The sequence below is a fragment of the Pteropus medius genome, unplaced genomic scaffold, assembly GCF_902729225.1.
Source record: "Pteropus medius unplaced genomic scaffold, Ma_sr-lr_union100, whole genome shotgun sequence".
NCBI classification, from domain to species: domain Eukaryota; kingdom Metazoa; phylum Chordata; class Mammalia; order Chiroptera; family Pteropodidae; genus Pteropus; species Pteropus medius.
In genome coordinates, this window is record NW_024350319.1 from 19,297,037 (window position 1) to 19,313,625 (window position 16,589).

The window sequence follows — 16,589 nt, forward strand, 5'->3', positions numbered from 1 at the left end:
CCTATGATCTATTCTGGAGAATGTTCCCTGTTCACTTGAGAAGTTTGTACTGCTATTGGATGGAATGTTCTAATATATCTGTTAGTTCCATTTGTTCTATAGTGTAATTCAGGTTCACTCTTTCCTTATTGATTTTCTGTCTTAATTTTGCTTAGTTTCAATTTTCTTATTTTTTAAAATAAAGACACCCTGCAAATACATTTTGAAACATGACATTTCTACTTATGACAGGTTTTACACTGCAGAGAATTAGTGAATTTTTTTCTTTGATGCTTTAAAAAAATTTTTTCAATTTTTATTAAAATATAGCTAACATACAATTTTATATTAGCTTCAAGTGCATGCTACAATTTTGCAACATTTATATACCTAAAGAAGTGATCACCATGATAAGTCTAGTAACATCTGACTCTGTACAATGTTATTACAATATTATTGACTATATTCCCCACTCTGTATGTTACATACCCATGACTTATTTATTTTATAACTGGAAACCTAAACCTGTTATTCCCCTTCGCCTTTTTCCTCCCTTAAAATTTTTTTCTATTACAGTTATTTTATACTAGTTTCAGGTGTACAGCACAGTGGTTAGATGTTCTTGCAATACTATTGACTATATTCCCTATGCTGTACTTTACCTACTGTGACTTTTGTAACTACCAATTTGTACTTCTTAATTCCCTTCACCTTTTCCACCCAGTCCCTCGATGCCCCTTCCATCTGGCAACCATCTGTTTGTTCCATGTATCTATGAGTTTGTTTCTGTTTTTTTTGTTGTTGTTGTTTATTTTGTTCTTTAGATTCCACATAAGTGAGATCATATGTCTTTCTCTGTCTGACTTATTTCACAGCATAATACCTTCTAGGTCCATCCATGTTGTTGTATTAACTTTCTTCTTTTTAAATAGTAAAGAAACCAAATACGGCTTTGAAGGCAGTTATTCTTTTCTCCCATGGTTTCTTCAGCTAATAAAAATGTGTTTTATTTACTACTTTGTGGCAATTCAGCTTGGAAGAGCACATCTATGTAAATACTCCTTCTAATATGCTGTGCTTCTCACCTGGTCCCCTATGAAGTTGCAGTTCAAGTAAAGAAACACCATTTAGTAGCACGTGCTCAACTGCAGAAGGCAGCATTCACCATCTGATGGAAGGAAGGGGGCTCGATGGAATAACAGATCTCAACACAATCAGAAAAAGCAGATTTATTAATGTGAATTTAGGGACATTAGCTGCTTCTCTCTTTGTCTCTCATGTAGTATTTCGAAACACTCCATAAAATTTTCAAGAACCTAACATACACAATTGAATCCATATGTTACTTTAGATGCATGCAACTTTGCCCACTGTTTCTATAAAGCAAGGGTCTGCAAACTATGGCTTGTGGGTGCTACCTATTTTTGAATATAAAGTTTTATTGAAACACAACTATGGCCATTTATTTATTCATTGTCTATGACTGCTTTCATACCATGTGGTAGAATTGAGTAGTTGAGATGGAGACTGCGTGGCCCACGAAGCCATAAATAGTTACTATCTGTTTTTTACAGAAAAGTTAGCCAGCCAATAGATGCAATAAAGACTAAAACCTTATTTTTGGGTGAGAAACTGAAAACAAAAACAAAAACAAAAAAAAACCCGCACCAGAAATGGAAAGCTTAGTGAAGCATATTTTATTTCCAGCTTGAAAATAATTCTTAATTGCTTTAAGAAACATCAACCACTTACCTATGAGTTTTAACAATTGAGATAAACTCCACACATACTAAGTAATACAAAGAGCATTATCTTATTGATTTAAAATGTCAAAAACAATCCATATTTTCTTTGGGAAAATCGGCAGACTTTCAAGTATGACTGTTAAGAAGTGGGAGAATATAGCCTAAGCTTTAGGATTATAAAGAATCTAATAATTAAGTTAGCGCCATTTTCTAACACATTATCTGTCATCATTTAAAGTCCATCTTTGCCAGTTGTATATTGCTACAACCACACAATGAATAATTGCTATCATGTTACTAAGTTTAGTCCAGTGACAGTTATTTAAAGTTCTGAAGTGTTCCTTTAAAGTTATGATCTGAGTGAATTGAGCAAGAAGGGAAAGTTTCCTTCTTTAGCCCATTTATTTATGAGCCAGCTCCTACTCATGCTAATGATTTCTTCCATCTTCCTATGGAAATTTTGTAGAGAATCTAAATCTCTACATAAAGTGGTTTACTTTAGCTTGGAGCCATCAGTGAGCATTGTCCGTTACCGGTGGCTAGGAATCACATCATTGATCAGGGACCGTGCAGTCTGGATACAGTGGAAACCTGTACAGGGTCTTCACTAAGAAGGAACGATGGTTGTTTGTCCCTGATATTGGAAACTGTTGTACACTTGGCCAAAACGATGCCCAAATATGACCCAAGATTTTTACCTAAGACTTTTGCTCACTATTCGTTAATGGTCATCTGGAAGAATAAGCTTCTCCTGAGTGGAACCAACTCATGATACCTCCTGCGTCGGTACAGAGGTGAAATGCATACTTGTTATACAATTTACAATATCGTTAGGAAGATGGACATAATTTCAGTTACAGTACTGCATGTCTTTATAAATTTTTGGTGTTATAAAAATGCAAGACCTAATGATTATCAAGCATAGTGACAATTTTTCAAATTCTAAAACTGCTTGAGCAATCCTTTGGTTAAAAAGTGACCAGGAGAGCTCTATTCTTCAGGACTTTAGCTTAGGATACAGGTGGTCCTGGGTCTTTCCATGCTCCTCTTGAGATTCTGTATCTCATTATGAAGTTGTCTGCTCTCATTTTGGAATCCTTCCTTTAGTAACCGGGACTGTTCCTAAAAAGGGACAAATGGAGAGTGAGTAAAGTATAGCAGTAAGGAAACCTGTAACTTCTATCTAATTTCCACATCCATAGATTTTCTAGTATTAAATTTCTTCTCAAAATGTTCTCTATCATTAATTTTCCTTATACTTCCTCTTGGGCATCTTAGCTCAGTGATTACTTTTACTCTTCCTTTAGCCAAGAAATACTTTTGGCTTATACATCTTTATGATGACACGAACCTAAACTACAAATCTTGATCTTTTTTCCCCATTAATTCTACACCGCCTTTGTGGGCAATCTTAATCATATGTTTGTTTTCAAATTTTATCTGTGCAGTTTTTTGTACACACACACAGAGACTTTTATATACTTTTATACACACACATAAAAAAACAGAAATAATTCTCAAAATCAGATGAAGTGTGTGAATCTTAGATCAGGAAATTTGATTTAAGCTCTACAGCTTGGTGGCAGGCATAGCAGAATATAAGTAAAATCAGGGCCCCAGGCTGTCCATACTGGATTTCTGCACATAATTCCCAACTCAGCATGAACTGAGAGTAGAACATAGAAAACAGGCAGGAGTGTGACAGAGGCATGAGAGTTAAGGAGTCTTTCTGCTCATAAAGTTTCTCTTAGAGCTAAAGTCATACAAGGTGTGACAGAAAAACAATCATTGTGGATTCCTCTAAGGGGCAAAGACAGTTCAGATATCTTATCAAGCTGTGTAACCCTATAAAATCTATTTAATCTTTTATGAACTGCTGTTTCTTCTCCTAAGTAGTAGGGACATAACCAGTTCTTGCTTTATATGATCTTAAGCAAGAGATACAGATAAAACATTTTTTATAATGCCTAGGATAATAGCTATCGTTAATTAAAGGATATACTGATAAAGGACTGGATATAAATGCAAATAAGATCTTTTAATAGCCAGACATAGGCAGGAGCCAGTTCAGACAGGCAGACAGGGATTGAAAAGTACAAGAGGGCAAGCAAGGTCCTTATGTGCTTCAAGTTCTTAATGCCACATGAAGAGATCAGGGAGAGTGAAGAGAAAACAGGAAAAGAGAAACCTCAAGGTGATGCAATTAAGTACCTGAAGTTTAAGAGCGACAGTCCTCTCCTGCTCCGCCATTAAATGGGCTCTCTCCGCCTGCATCTTCTCAGTCAATTGTTTCACATGTTCCTCATGACTCTTTTCTTTCTGTTCCATCATCTGCTGATTCTTTATTTGCAGTTCCTCCAACATTTTCGCTGCCGCCTCTGCAGATTCAGCTTTCACACGTTGCACTGTCAGGAGGAAAGGAAGAAAAATTTATGAGGGTGACCATGTTGCTTCTTTTTTCTTTGTACACTTATCTGTCATTATTGCTGCTGACTGCATGTGCCCTACTCAGAAATGACTTCAGCTAGCAAGAGGTATCTTTCCTTATCTTGCTCTAGTTTAAGAATCTCAGGTTCCACAGTGGCCAGGACATGGAAGCAACCGAAGTGTCCTACAATAGATGATTGGCTAAAGAAGCTGTGGCACATATATACAATGGAATATTACTCAGCCATAAGAAGAGATGAAATACTGCCATTTGCGATAACATGGATGGACCTCGAGATAATCATGCTAAGCGAAATAAGCCATATAGAAAGGGTTGAAAATCACATGATATCACTTATATGTGGGATATAAACCTAAAATCAACAAATGAACAGGACGAACAGAGACTCAGGGACATGGACAATGGACTATTGGTTACCAGAGGGTAAGGAGTAGGGGAGGACGGGAGAGGAGGGGTCAAATATAGGGGGCGAAGTGGGTAAAGGAGATCAAATATATGGTAGCTGAAGGAAACGACTTTGGGTGGTAATCACACAATAGAATAATATATAGATGTCATTATAATATACACTTGAAAATTATATAATTATATTAACCAATGTTACCCCAATAAACTTAATCTTAAAATAAATAAATAATTAATTCTTGGGGGGGGCCGGGGGGAGGGGGAAGAATCCCAGGTTCACCCAGACAAATGAGTTAAACTTTTAAGAGCTTGGCTATCTAGTCTCTTAACTTGCTCCTCACCTTCAATATCCTTTTCCTTTTCTGTGAGACTCTGGTCTGTCTGTAAAATTGCATCAGTTACAGACTCCTTGGACGTCAAATATGTCTGAAGAACTTCATCAGCCTAGGACCCAGAGAAAATGGAGTTAGTAATAGGAAATGGCTGTATGTGCTTATTTCTATTTGCCCACCATCTTCTCCTCTAGGAATTGTTCCTGTTGGCCCTGGTGTGTCTTGTGGTCAAGATTCCCTGTCATGGAGTGGGGACATGCTCCAAGCTGGCCAAGCATGGCACCCTACAAAGCAGAATCTTTTATAAGAGATTGATATGCTATAGATAGAGAGTCTCTGTTCTTTTAGACTGAGATCCCTAATTTCGAAGCTGTTGGTGCTGTGGCCTCATATGGTTAAGCTTGCTGGATATTAAGGCCATTGTGGAGAAAGCAGATCCAAAGAAAGGTGGAGGGAGAATGGGAGGGATAGAAGTGTGGGGTTGAAGAGAGCAACAGACAGAGAGACAGATGCTGATATTCTTTGAAATCTTAGATCCAGTTATCCTTATAGCCACTTTGAAGCCTAAACTTATGAATTGTCATTTTTGTTTAAGTGAGCATCATTGTGTTTCTGTCCCTTGCAACATAAAAATCTAGGTATAATAAATTACAATAGCGACCTGATGATTAAATTTTATAATTCACTTTATAATTCAATTGTTAATTCTTTACACTCTCTTAGATGAGGACATAAGCTATACATATCCAGTATAACAGACTCCCTGTTTATTGAATGAAAGCATATTTATTGAATGAAAGAATCAATGCTCTCCATCCTGTAATTGCACATCTGTGTGCACATCTGCATGCAATTACACTTGGTCACATTTGTGTTTCAAGGACAAATGTCAACAGATAAATATTAGTTACCTGTATTCCCTTCCTAGGTTCCTGAAGGTACTTTTTCTTCAGCTCGTTTATCTTTTGAATGAAAAGACGATACCCTCCTGGTTTGGAATAAATACCCTGCTTTATATCTTCTTCTAGAGGATCGAAGAGATCCTTAAGTAAAGCTGAGCAACGATCTGATGATGCTTCCATATTCTGTTTGTAAAAGTCATCTCGCTTCTTTTCTAGCTGTGCCTTTAATATGAAATGGGAAGTGAAAAGAATAGAAAGGAGTTAGCTTGACCTCAGAATTTTTGGAAAGGCTTCTCAAAAACTAAAGTCTGTGACCCCTAGAAAAACTTACAGGCATCTTAGCAGGACCATATTTTTCCTCCTGATCCTGATGTTCCACTGAAATCCCATTTTTCTTGGAGGTGAAGTTTAGAGCAGAGATTGCTAGTTTTATGCTAGTAATTATGCTACCCATCTGCTTGTCATAGTGGACAATGCACTGTGGCCACATTCTCAACCTGGGCCAAGGCCCGGATTGCATTCTCTATGCAGGGTAGATCCCCACTGATGATGGCATTGCCATAGGTCAGCACTAAGTTCTCTAGACCCACAAATACAGCTTTAGAAATAAGCTTTTGCTTTTCAAACTGGACAAGTGCTTGCACGTGGAATAAATGTGTCTCAACATAAGCCTGCTCAAGATAACTAAGCCTACATATTTCTTTGCTTTTGGCTAAAATATCAAATCAATCTGTTGACAGAATGTAATTTGATTAGAAGCTCTGATTATTATTTATATGCATTTAATTAAATTATGAGACAGATTATTAGTTTATTCATGAAATAAAATGTTTGAGTTATAATAAAATTGGTTCTTATAATAATAATGAATAGGATTTTCACCATTTTAAAGTCTAGTAAGAATTCTTTTTCTCATAACAAATGTTCATTTCATTTTCTAGTAGTACTTTGCTCTCAGATACTTTAATCTATATAAACATGAGGAAAAAATTACCGCTAATTCCTTTTGATGTAAATGGTCTACATCTTTGAAGGAATTCTTGATGAAGATTTTGATGGCCTCTTTCTCACTGGCCTCGTGTAGTTCCAGAAGCTCCTGGAGGGTGTCAGTGGGCAGCTGCAGCTTCTCACCCATCTGCTGGTCATAGTGGTCAATGGCCTTTCGCACTGCAGCTGAGTTCTCAATCTGGGCCAAAGCCAGGACTGCGTTCTCCATGCAAGGCAGATCACCACTGCTGATGGCCTTGACATAGGTCAGCACCAAGCTCTCCAGTCCTACAAATAGAGAACAAATGATTTTTTTGTGTATATGGGTGGGGTGAGGAAACATTCTATTCTGTGTAATTCTGATGATGTCTATTATCACTTATTTGCCTCTCACAGTATCAGTGTTCTCAGCATCACCTGAAAGCTTGCTAGCATTGTAGACTCCCAGCCTTCGCTCCAGTCAACTGAATTAGACCTTCCTCTTGGTAAGGTCCTTGGGTGATATGAATACATATCATAGGGTGAGAACCTCTGTTCTAGATACCATAGGCCTGTGTTTGTACATGTACTTTACAAACAAGCACCATTAGGATCGAAACTGTACCTCTCTCATTTATGTCTCTATCATCAGTTCTGGTCCACGGTAAGCATTTGATCAATATTTGTGGGACAATTAAACAGGAGTCCTCCTTTTTTTTTTATTCTAGCAGAGTACTGTCCAAGAGAATTTTCTGTAATGATGGAAATGTGCTGTAAGTGCTATTCAGTGTGGTGGCCACTAGCCGCATGTAGGTTATGAGCCCTTGAAATATAGCTATATCATCGGAATTTTTCATTTTCTTTAATTTTAATTAATCTACATTTAAATTTAGATCATCACACTTGTCTAATAGCTACCGTATTGGACAGTGCAGGTCTAGTTCACTGGGGAAATTTTAAGCAATAAAATTTCCTATCTTTTCTCACCCAAGAAATCTAACTAATAATATCTATTAGAAATGTTGGTGCCATCTAGAATTTACCACAATAATAGTGGTAGATTGGCATTTTTCAAAGCTGAAACTAGATGAATGTTATTCTACCTTCTTTTAGTCTTAATAGTGAGAGTAAAGGCTGGGAAAAGGACTCACGCGGTCCATTGACCTCGATGCCTCCTGAAAGAGTTTTAGTTTTGGAATTGTTAAAGATGTAGGAACAGAAGGTTATAGTTTGTTGATTGAATTCGGGGTCCAGCTCATTATCATTCAGCGTCTCAAGCTGGCCTAGCTTCTTCCGGTGAGTCGGCCGATCAAAGATAAAGCATTTCTTCTGTGGGAAGAACTTCCGGATACATAATCGAGGCAGATTAAAATTTTTATCTTTTTGATTGGTACCTGGAGGAAGATAAAAAAGGAATTTGCTTAATATAGGGGCTTGGAAACTTTTTCTGTAAAGGGCCAAATAGTAAGTATATTAGGCTTTGGGGTTTCTTTTCTGCTATTGTAGCATGAAAGTAGCCATGGATAATCTATAAATGAATGAGCATAGCATTAGTTCATTAAAACCTTGTTTATGATTCAGCTGGCAGGCTGGATTGGCCATCATTTGCCAGTGGGCCATAGTTTGCCAACCACGGGCCTAGAGCAATGTTCATTCTTTAATCAATTTTCTTTAAATAAATGCCCATTCTACTCCATATTCTTTAGTTAATTACAGCATCGCATGCCCTAATCAGGGAGATAAAATCAATCTGATCACAGCATAGGGAAAGGTGAAAGAAAAAGAAACTTATTCTTAGAACAGGGGAGGAGATAACTTAAAATTGAATCTATTAATTCAAATGTTAAACAAGCATTAATTCTCAGTATTAGCCAGCTCAAAAGAAATAGAAAACCATAAATATAATAAAACTGTAATAGAAAAATAAAAAACGATAGTTTCTAGTGTTTTGTCACTCCCGATAATCAATTCTAAGCCCCTTTACCTTGCTTAAGTTTGAGTGAATTCTCCAGGTACTCATCTGCTGAGATGGGTTGTCCATCTGCTTCCAACTCTAGGGTAAAATCCCTCAATGTCCACACAAAGTCTGGAAAGAAGCTCACAAAGTCAGCTGAATTCTCGTCCTCATTTGCATTTGGTGAGGATTTTGCCCTGATTCGATTTGTCAGCTCTGTCACATACCTGAGAAGCGAACTAAGGAAAACTGGTGTAAAAGCAGTGTTCTCAATGCCATATTAGCCCCACATATTCAAAACCTTTGTTTTGTCTTTGATTCTAACTCATGGCAATTATTTAGTAAATGCTTGGGATCTTTCCCTTGACTTTATTTTTTTTTTAAATGTTTTTTGTGTTTATTTTTTATGTTTTCTCTTTTTTGTCCTTCATTCAATTAGGATTCATATGTGGGCAGCCGGTTTTCTAATATAGGTCTTCCCTCTGACTTTGATGCTGTTCTGGACTACAAAAAGGATACTGCAGTTGGTCCATTGCCTGCTGGTTGATGGTCCCCATGCTGTTGTACACAAAGGTGCTGCTCAGGAGTACTGCCAGGGCAAAGATCCAGGAGTCATTCTGGTTGTCACCCTGGAAATCAGAACACATTTGGGCTAGGATTATGTTTCATTTTCATGGCACTTTTCAGATCAGCAGTAGTAAAAGGATGTTCATTTAATTGCAAGGTTTTTTTCCCCCACATAGATTAATGACCTATAAAAGGAAACCATTTTGAAACGATAGTGATTGTTAGTAGGGCTTGGACTTTGAATAGTTTTCTAATTAGTGTTTTTGCTGTACACTGATTTTTCATTAGGTCCTCTCATGATTATTAGCAAATAAATGCAAAAGAAAAAGTCAAGATTGGTGGGTGTTCTAAGGCCTTGAATATAATTTTAATTTAAAGTTTACTCTATGTTTTTACACAAAATTGACCTATATAATATTTAATTGTAGCTATTTTATTGAGCAATTATTATGCACTTAACATTTTTCCATTACTTACTAAATATTCAAAACAATACTATGAAGCAAATATATATTGTTTACATTTGTTTTACAGATCAGAAAGCTGGGGTTAAAAGAGGTCAAATAATTTGCTAAGGCCACTCTGTTAGTGACAGTTTAAATTTAAACACAACAGTATAGGACTTCTGAACCTAAATACTTCACTAAAGTTCTCTGCAGGATAAGACTCATGACATTGATTTTTTTTGTACTACCTTGGTGCATCTGGGTTAACTGGCTAGGCTTACAGCCTGTTATTAATAATTAAAACACTATTTACTGACCATTATGTTATTCTCCTAGGATTCTGCCTTACGAATATTTTCCTGACCCCTGATTGCTAAACTTGATCTCATGGCACATAAGCAGAAATGAAAAAACAAACTATGATTAAATGCGAGCTCTTATTTGAAGGAAAATTAAAGTATGTAGAGAATATTCAGAAATCAGGGGCTTGTCCCAAAATGGAATCCTCAATATTTACCTTCTCCACATCTCCCAGGCCCTCGGTGTCAAGCAGAACTAGGGTGTGGTCTGGCTTCTCGGGATGAGGCACACACCACATCCAAATTCCTTTGGTGTGAGACTGCACTGTGGAGCCCAAAGAGAAGCCTGCAAGGGACAGTGGAAGTAAGAGGGAGTGGAGTTCTAATAGCAGGTAGGTCTGGTAATTGAGATAAAAGCATAATCAAGGTTAGGAGAGAGAAACAAGACCACAACCAGTATTAATCTTACTGATAGAGAACAGGGAAATTAGAATATCCAACACATGAAAAAATCCAATAATTTTTCATAATAAAACAACCAGCAGACTAGAAATAAAAGGAAACTAACTCATTATAATGAAGGCCATCTACAAAAAACCTTCAGGGAACATCATACTCAGTGGTCAAAGACAGAAAGCTTTCCTTATATAAAAATTAACCAAAATAGGTCAAAGACCTATATGTAAGAGCTAAAACTATAAAATTCCTAGAAGAAAATGAAGGGGGAAAATTTCATGATGTTGTATTTGACAGTAATTTCTTGAACATGACACCAAAAGCATAAACAATAGAAGAAAAAAATAGATAAGTTGGACTTCATCAAAATTAAACTTTGTGTATCAAAGAACACTACACTATCAACAGAGTAACAGGTAACCCACTGAATTGAAGAAAATATTTGCTAGTCATGATTCTGATAGGGTATTGCTATCCAGAATATATAAAGAAGTCCTACAATGCAACCCTATAAAACAGCTCAATTTAAAAATGAGCAAAGAACTTGAATAGACATTTTTTCCAAAGAAAATATATATAAATGACCAATAAACACATGAAAAGATGCTCAACATCACTAGTAATTAGGGATACTACTTCAAACCCATTAGAACCCACTATCAAATAAACGAAATAACAAGCGCTGGCGAGGATGTAGAACAATTAAAATGCTTGTGCATTTCTGGTAGGAATGTAAAATGGTATACTTTCTGTGGAAAACGATATGGTGATTGCCTAAAAAAATTAAACATAGAATTCTGGGAAAGGAACAGTTTATGCTTTTAAAAAGGGGAAATGAAAACGAAGTGGGAAGAGAGATTGAGTTGACTCTTTCATATTAGAATGAAGATAAAAGCATAACTGTGTATTGAAAGTTAGCTTTCGATATTCCTTCCGATCTCCAGCTCTCTCTTTGCAACACCATACTCAGTGCTGGGAGTACGTGTGGACAGAATGGACTTGGCAGAGCTTTGCTGGTGCCCCTCACCTTTTTTCTTCCCAGCCAACTTATTCATCAGGTAGGATTTGCCTGTGCGGTAGAGACCCACAATAGCTACCACAACAAGAGGCTGTGTAATAGCAGACAGAATCTTCAGAGCTTTCGGATTAACTGTCAGTTCATTTTCAGTGTTCTCAATGAGGCACACTGGGCCTGGCATCTGGGTCTCTGAGTCCATGTCCAGACTGTCACCTTATCTGCAAGGGAGGAGATGGGATGAATTAGAATTTCCACCCTAAGGAACTTAGGGATAAGGAACTTCCACCAGGAGATGGGATGAATTAGAATTTCCACCCTAAGGAACTTAGTAGATAAGGAACTTCCACCAGGTTATTTTGCATTCAGAAGATAGGGTCATAAAATTCTACATGGCCAAAAGTTTTGTGTCAACAGTGAGATAGATGAGGGGAAGATCTGTATCACTTTGGAAAGTTGAAGAAATATAATCGAAGTAGTGCACTGGAAAAAAATATTGGTATGACGGTGACTTATCAACATTTCACCACTTTCAAAATCTTTAATTTACCATGGATAACTTTCTTTTTGAATTCTCATTAAAAATTTTACACTAGACATGAAATGGAAAATAGAATAGAGTTGAGAGTATTTTACATTCTGGATCTATGTATGAAATTCAATATTTATTTATTTATTCATTAATTCTTTCTAGGAGTAAAGGCTTTCATGAATAAATGTTATATCATTTGATGTATGCCCTTTGGACAATTTCCAAAGATTTTAAGTGTGTTTTTTCCCCGCCTAGTTATACTTATTTTACTGGAACGAGGGTCCACAGAACTCTCTATACCACCACTGCAGAAGCGGAACCAATATAACTTACTTTTGCAAATTTTATAAAAATATATGACCATGTGAAACACATGGCTAGTGACCCTTCCAAACCTTGGTACAGGCTTGTATAAGCAAGGGCTTCTGATACCTATACCTAAATTTCATTAGCTTCATAATAAAGTATCCTCCAACTCAGTGAGAGTATGACTGCACAATTGCAAATTCTGAACGTTGCTAAAAATCATGTTTGTGTATACATGTGCATATGCACATGTATAGTCTTTTGTAAGGAAACAAAAGACTATGAAATATGGATTCAGAGATCAGGAGAGCTAGAGAGGAGGTTGTTCAAGAGAAATATTTTTCCAGCCATACTCTTCTAGGTTTTCTGTTTTGTTCTGTTATTATTTATTTATTTTTTTTCATTTGGTAGAGGAAGAAGAGAGAGAGAAGAAAGATGGCGAGGGAAAGGGGTGGAAGAACTGAAAGGAAAGAGAGAACTGTCAGACAAATAGGCAATGAATGAAGCTCATGCCAAGCCAAAGAATTCAGGGATAGAGTTTCCAGAGGCAGGAACGAAACTGCTCGACAGCACAGAGAAGTCAAAGTAAATAAAAATGTCAGTTTTAATAGTGCACCACAGTAGATTCTTTAAACAGGAAGCTTTTTAGTAAAGTGGCGGGGCCAAATTCTTCTTGTGAGGGGTAAAAAGGAATTTGGCACTAAGAAATTTAATCTAGTGAACCTGGGCTATTTCTTTTTATGTTTTTAATCCATTTCCCATTTTCCCTGGGAATACTTGCCGGTGGAGCTTGCAGCTGCAGCATTTATCCTGAAATAACTCGTGGATTACAGTCCTAACCTTACCCCCAAAGTTTGCCACAAAATAACTCACTTTTATTATTATTTTTTTATCGTTCTAGTATATCACTAGTCTTTGGAAACAAATGACATCATTCTACTTATAGCATTCTGATTTTAGTAGTGGTATTTCCATTTACAAAATATAGTAATTCTTGATGGCTGAAAATGTCAAATCCTAGAAAACGTAGCATTCCTACGCATGATATCATTCTCGAACAGCTGTTAGACGAAGATTCATTTGATGAATCCGATTTATGTATACATTTCTGTTACATTAGGATTAGAGACAAGTTCTGTTAGAAATAACTCCAACGGCAGTTTTTGCATTTTATTTTCACATTGAAAAGCAGTCAGATTTGCTTCAGCCTCAAAGAGTGTGCTTATGTAAAATTAAATTAACGCTGGCAGCGAGCTGCACTTTTTTTCTAAACTGAGAATGGGTTCATTTAATTTTTTTAATTTTTATTTTTCAATTCAATATTATATTTCTTTCAGGTGAACAGCATAGTGATTAGTCATTTATATAATTTAGGAAGTGATCTCCCCAATAGGTCTAGTACCCACCTGGCACTATACATAGTTATTCCAATATTATTGACTATATTCCTTACGCTGTACTTTATATCCCCCTGACTGTTTTGTAACTGTTAATTTACACTTATTAATTCGTTCACCTTTTTCACCCAGCTCTCAACCCGCCTTCCACCTGGCAATCAGAACCTAGGCTATTTCTGAATGAAGAAATCCACTTTGAAACAAAGTTCACATGTATTATTTTCATGAATCTTCATGTTTCACTGTGGGTTTTGGTTTTTCATTTCTTTTTCTTTAACAGTGTCAGACAGCTATTTACACTGCATCTCTATTTCATGAAAATAACATATTTGTAGCCCTTTCAGTTTCTTAGCTGCAGTGAGATCAATATTGAGAAAGTTCCATCAAAGACAATAGTAATTTCACTGTTTCCCAGTCGACACAGACAAAGTCAGCAAAGAGAAAGTCCTAACACATTTCCAACTTAGTTTAGCCCCCTGTCTGCTGGTGCCTAATTCCATACAAGTATAGTAGTGACAATTAGGAATGCGCTGCCACCTGATAATGCCAGGATTTCTTTTTGAATTCTCATTACAATGTCCCACATTAGGCGCCTATCTTCATGCTGGTCATTTTTAGAAAACTAACAGACTCCCAAACCCCCTTATAAATCTCTTCCCACCCCTGTCCCAACCTTATCCCTGTGCTCCATTTCTCAGAGTACAAGTCCTGAGAAAAAGCTGCTTTGATGAGAAAATATAGTTCTTACCTGTATTTTCTCCAGTTTAGGTTGGAGTGGTTTCTGTTACTTCTCTGTCTCTCACTGGATGGCTAGACTTTTACCCGTCCAATGTAATGGGGCCTTCCTGATTTTTAAAGGCGATTCTTTAGAAGTGCAACAACCTCTTTAACAGATTTAGAGTAATGTGAAACTGAAAGCACTGAACACAAAGCAATGACTTAACAACCAAATCCATGTACCCTTTACTTTTACAGTAAATCTCTCATCTTCCAAGCAGGGCAAAAAGTATCTCACTAGGAGGGGCAGGCTACCAGTATTTCTCACCCTCTCCAAAACTGAGTTGCAGAGACTAAATTCTTGGTTAGTGTGCATGGAGGCTGGGGGCTCCCAACTGCCTGCCAGCCCCATTCATAAAGTGAAGGCTCTAGCTCAGGCATGGCAGGCTGAGATCACCAGGCTTAATTTGATTACCCTCATTCTGGCTCATTTGTAGTTTCCAAGCTGAGAGAGGCAAGTGGAGAGGACTACAGACAACCATTTTTGCCCAGTAGAGGGGACAGTGGCTCAGAGCTTTTTGTCCAGGAAGAGTGGCAGTCCATAAACACAGAGACCTGTGAGTCTCTCCCCAAAATAAATGACTTTATTTGAAACAGAATGTGGGCCAAATTCAAGCGTAAAGACTTCAAGAAACTTTACTGTTAGCAGATTGACTTTACAAGAAATACTAAAAGGAGTTTTTCAGGCAGGAAGAAAGTGACCCCAGATGGTAATATAAATCCACCTGAAAAACGAAGAGTACCATAAAGAGAACTATATAATAATAGAAGACAATATAAATGCATATTTCTTTTACTTAACTGATATAAAAAGCAATTGTATACCATGACATTTATATAATTGTATCACAGGACCTATAACATATATAAATGTAACACATTTAATAATGATAGCACAAAGGAGGTAGGTGGGTATACAAAGGAGGTAGTTTATTAGAATAAAGATATTAACTTGAACCCCTAAGAATAAAGAGAGCTAGAAATTGTAAATAAAAAAAGTTAATATAACAAGCTCTATAAATTTATTCTTTCTCTTTCAGCTTCTTTAAAAGAATGAAATTATATAAATTAATAATCATCACAATGTAATGTTGAGATTGTAACATATTTAGATGTAATATGTAATATATATTTCAGAATAATAGCTCAAAAGGAGGAAAAGGAAATATGATTATAAGAGTAACAGTTCTGTATCTCACTGGAATTAATTTTAGCATAAATTTGAAGTTTATTCTGAGAATATATATATATAGTTAGTCCCGGAGCAACCATTAAGAAAACAACAGATCTCAAATTAATATTCTTTCACCTTAGGACACTGATAAAAGAAGAGCAAACCAAATCTAAAGCAAGCAGTGGAAAAAAAATAAAATGAAATTTTTGTGAATGAATGTTATAAAATTAATAAAGTAGAAAAAATATTAATGAAAGCCAAAGCCAGTTTTTTGAAAAGATCAATGAAATTGATCTTTTAACAGAAATAAAAAGGATTATAAGGCAATATTTTGAAACACTGTATGCCAACAAATTAGTTTAAAAAATTCATAGAAGGACTCAAACTACTGAAACAGGTTTCAGGAAGAAATAGTTCATCTGAATAGACTTGTAACAAGTGAAGAGATTGAATTATTAATAAAAAAAAACTACGACCAAGAAAAATGGAAATAATACCAATTTCTCACAAACTTGGCTAAAAATAGTAGAGGAAATTTACCCTAGTTCCCCATAATTTCTTTTTGAATTATGCAACATTTACATTGGTAAATGTTATTTACCACATTACTTTCTTTCTCTGTCTGAACTATTTGAGAGTCAGTTACAGACATAATGCCTTTTTACTCCTACTAATCCAGTGTATATTTTCTCAAAAATTATCTGGAAGAGAGAATACAGCTTCTCCATTTCCTGCTTCCAATTACACAGTTTATTTGATTTCTAGATTGGCCATCTGGTGATGCCCGTGTATACAGTCATCTGTTTGGTTGTCTGATGCATGTGTTTGCAAGGGACTAGTTGTTTCACAGAAATTCACTAACTGATTTACTGCTTTGTTTCTGACCAC

General features: G+C 36.3%; 1 protein-coding gene across 1 annotated transcript; it reads right to left on the minus strand.

Annotated features, from left to right (window-relative positions):
- Window positions 1-1,655: 1,655 nt before the first annotated feature.
- Window positions 1,656-14,660, minus strand: LOC120583310 (guanylate-binding protein 1-like). Its single transcript, XM_039838752.1, has 11 exons — window positions 14,499-14,660; window positions 11,528-11,736; window positions 10,263-10,390; window positions 9,252-9,361; window positions 8,763-8,959; window positions 7,930-8,172; window positions 6,807-7,087; window positions 5,822-6,034; window positions 4,920-5,022; window positions 3,936-4,129; window positions 1,656-2,846 (listed from the first exon to the last, which is right to left on the minus strand). The coding sequence occupies exons 2-11, from the start codon at window positions 11,715-11,717 to the stop codon at window positions 2,730-2,732; spliced, it is 1,776 nt and encodes a 591-aa protein (XP_039694686.1). The 5' UTR covers window positions 11,718-11,736; window positions 14,499-14,660; the 3' UTR covers window positions 1,656-2,729.
- Between the last annotated feature and the right edge of the window lie 1,929 nt (window positions 14,661-16,589).

Coding starts and splice junctions, on each gene's coding strand:
- LOC120583310 (XM_039838752.1), bottom strand. CDS start 11,717: ATGGACTCAGAGACCCAGATGCCAGGCCCAGTGTGCCTCATTGAGAAC. Junction 6,035..6,806: donor TACATCAAAAGGAATTAGCG/GTAATTTTTTCC, acceptor TTCATATTAAAG/GCACAGCTAGAAAAGAAGCG. Junction 5,023..5,821: donor AACCTAGGAAGGGAATACAG/GTAACTAATATT, acceptor TCTGGGTCCTAG/GCTGATGAAGTTCTTCAGAC.